This window comes from Echinops telfairi, unplaced genomic scaffold, assembly GCF_000313985.2.
Source record: "Echinops telfairi isolate 266 unplaced genomic scaffold, ASM31398v2 ScPeMD7_7416;HRSCAF=8454, whole genome shotgun sequence".
Taxonomy (NCBI): Eukaryota; Metazoa; Chordata; class Mammalia; order Afrosoricida; family Tenrecidae; genus Echinops; species Echinops telfairi.
Genome location: NW_022111316.1, coordinates 841,024 through 843,977, shown reverse-complemented (window position 1 = coordinate 843,977; position 2,954 = coordinate 841,024). Strand labels below are relative to the sequence as shown.

General features: G+C 56.4%; 1 protein-coding gene across 1 annotated transcript in view; it reads right to left on the bottom strand.

Annotated features, from left to right (window-relative positions):
- The window catches only part of VWCE (von Willebrand factor C and EGF domains), a 35,047-nt gene that overhangs the window by 29,763 nt on the left and 2,330 nt on the right, over positions 1–2,954 (bottom strand). Inside the window, exons 3-5 of the mRNA XM_004715042.2 lie at positions 2,495–2,589; positions 2,289–2,378; positions 1,840–1,968 (exon numbers count right to left, since the gene is read on the bottom strand). Coding sequence (XP_004715099.1) covers positions 1,840–1,968; positions 2,289–2,378; positions 2,495–2,589 — 314 coding nt within the window. The remainder of the gene's footprint in view (positions 1–1,839; positions 1,969–2,288; positions 2,379–2,494; positions 2,590–2,954) is intronic.

Here is a 2,954-nt window from a genome sequence, read left to right as displayed (position 1 = left end):
CTGTGTGATCGGGTCTGGCTCTGAGTCAGGGGATGGGGTGTGTGTGTATGTGTGTGTGTGTGTGTGTGTGTTGGGGGGCGGGGGTCCACCAGGCTGTGTGATGCCGTGTGATGATTCAACGGCTGGCCGAGAGTTGTTCTGTGAGCCACAGACGCATCTTTCTCTCAGCCAATGAGTCGATTCCAACTCAGCTACTGCACAGGGCAGGGTAGAACTGCCCCTGTAGGCTTCTGAGACGGTCACTCTTTTCCAGGAGCCAGAAAGTCCCATCTTCCCCCCGAGGAGTGGCTAGCGCTTTCAGACTGCTGACCTTGTCCTCAGCAGCCCAACTGAGGGATACGCTATCCAGTGAGAAAGATAATGGACAAACATATAGCAGGCCAGTGTGTTTCGGGTTGTAAAGGGCACTCGTGTCTGCACATGCGCACACACTCACTAACAGACCCCACCCCCATCCCACCCGGGGTGGTGAGGGTGGGCTTGTTGGTAGGTGCCCTGAGTCCGTTTCAACCCACAGCAGAAGGGAACCCTGCTAGGTCCTGCGCCAACCTCCCAATTGCTCAATGCCTGAGTCCGTGGCTTTTCTTTTGCTCGCGGGGGGTTGGGACCGGAAAACCACCCTCACTGTGAGTAACAGTATCTCTCTCTGGGTCTTAGTATCTCTGGGTCCCGGCTGCCTGGGGGCGCCTTTATTACCTTGCTTTTTATTTCCCAAATGTTCTTTCTTGGTGTGTGTGTGTGTGGGGGGGTGGACATTATTTTTACAAAGCTAAAACTCCAAAGGGGCTTTTGGATTCTCTAGGAAGATGGGAGACTCCTTCTCCCATACTTTGGACACATTGACAGGAGAGACCAGGCCCTGGAGAAGGACGCCATGCTAGGTTCTACTTAGTCTTTTCGGGTCTAACTGTGAGTCAGGGAACACGAGGAAGACCTTTGGCCAGAAGGGTGGGCACAGTGGCAGCAACAATGGGCTCAGACATAGAACAATTGGGATCTGGTGCAGGACCAGCGAGTGTTTCGTTGTCCATGGGGGCCGCTATGGGTCAGGACCGACTCAAGGGCACTGAAGATGCTGAAGATACGGGTCCACATCCCTGACTGCCCCTCGGAGAGGCAGCAGGCTGTGATGGTCAGGATCTTTTGTGTCTGTCTGTCTGTTTCTTTGAATCACAAATAATACTTCAACAACGAATGAGTTTGGCTTCCCCAACTCACCTGCCTTTGTCAAATATTGCCTCCCATCAAGGAAGTCACTCCAATCCAGGTATCCTGCCCCGTCTGTGGCCCCCTGCACCTTGTGTCTCGCTCACAGTCCCCCTGGCCCTGGGTGTCACTGCCCCATGGTTGGCCTCCATCCCCACAGCGGAAGCTCCAGAACAAGAGATCAGTCTCCTAGCTGCAGCCTCGAGCCCACTTTCGGGCTGACAATACCAGTCTGCTGGCAAGCCCGTGTGTGTGTGTGTGTGTGTGTGTGTGTGTGTGTGTGTGTGTGTGTGTGTGTGTCAGCACAGAGCTGTGCTCCCGGGGGAGTTCCCATGGCTGAGTTCTCTGAGGCAGAGCACTGGGCTTTTATTTCAAGGTACCCCCAAATAAACTAGATATGCCTCTCCCTTGCCCCTGACTCCCCAAGCCCGTGGCACCACCCAAGGAGCCTGGCCTATAACAGGTGCTCAGAAAACATTTAAGTTCAAGAAGGGGCATGGTTTCTTTTGTTCCCAGGGTCATCCTGGCCTGGCTACCCATCATATGCCTCTCTGGACACCACCTGACAGGACAGGCAGAAGAGGGCAGAACTCCTGCCCCTCCCTACTGTCTCCTACCCCCCAGGTCTCTCACCTGTACACCTGATGCCAACAGCTGTTTCTGTCATCAAGAAGCCCAAGGGGCACACTCGGGCCACCTCCTGACAGCCACCGTGGTTACAGGTGAGGTCACAGCCGTACTCCCCGCAGACTCCGTGGGCTTCTAAAACAGGTATGACACTGGTGAGCAGACACCACACGGCCCTAAGTCCTGCAAATCCATTTCTTCATCTGTAAAATGGGCACAATAAAGTCTACCCCAGAGGGTCCTTGGGAAAAGGAAATGGCTTTCCACTCTCGTCACGAGTTAGTCTGGGAAACCCACTGGGGCAGTTCTACCCTAGCCTACAGGGTCGCTGTGAGTCGATTGACCCGCTGGCAGGGAGTGAACTGGCTCCTTGGAAGATGATGTGCGGGAACACACCTCAAGGACCAGGTGCGATTTCTGCTGTCCTTCCCACCAGCCCTTGCCGGCCCTGTTACCTGGGCAGGTAGCCCCTTGATCTCCATCCTGGCAGGAGCAGACGTTGGGAGCAATGCAAATGCCACTCCCACAGCCGAAGGAGCAGAGGGCTGGAGGAGAAATGCAGGTGAGGGCTGGGGTGGGGGTGGGGGTGGGGAATGTCTCTTGGCCAGCCCCACCCGTGCCCTGCTGAGGGAGGAAGCTGGGGCCACCACACAGCACTTACGTAAGGTACAATGCCCACTGCCCAGGGAGGGTGCCCAGCCAGGACAGCAGCCACTTGGGAAGCCTGAGAGGCAGACGTGGGGACCCAGCCGGCGTCTGTAAGAGAGAAGAGAGCACTCACCGCATCCTGCCCTGGGGCAGGGGCTGACCAGCAGGGCTGCGAAGGCCTCTCACCAGTCTGAGAGTGATTCAACACCCCGTTGTTGAGCACAAGGGAAGACGGCTCAGACTACCTCTCCCGGGAGACAAGACACACCTGAGATTCGAGAGAACAGACCACCAGCCTCTAAGGTCACCTGGCACACCGTGACTGAGCCAAGAGCCACAGGGAGAGGGGCCTCCAAACTGAAGTGCCCCGCCACCCCACACCTACTGCTTCGGGGGTCTTTGCATTTACAGTCCTTAGGAGGGCCTGTGGCCAAACACCTGCTCCCTCCCTCACCTAGCCAGCCTGTGGAATG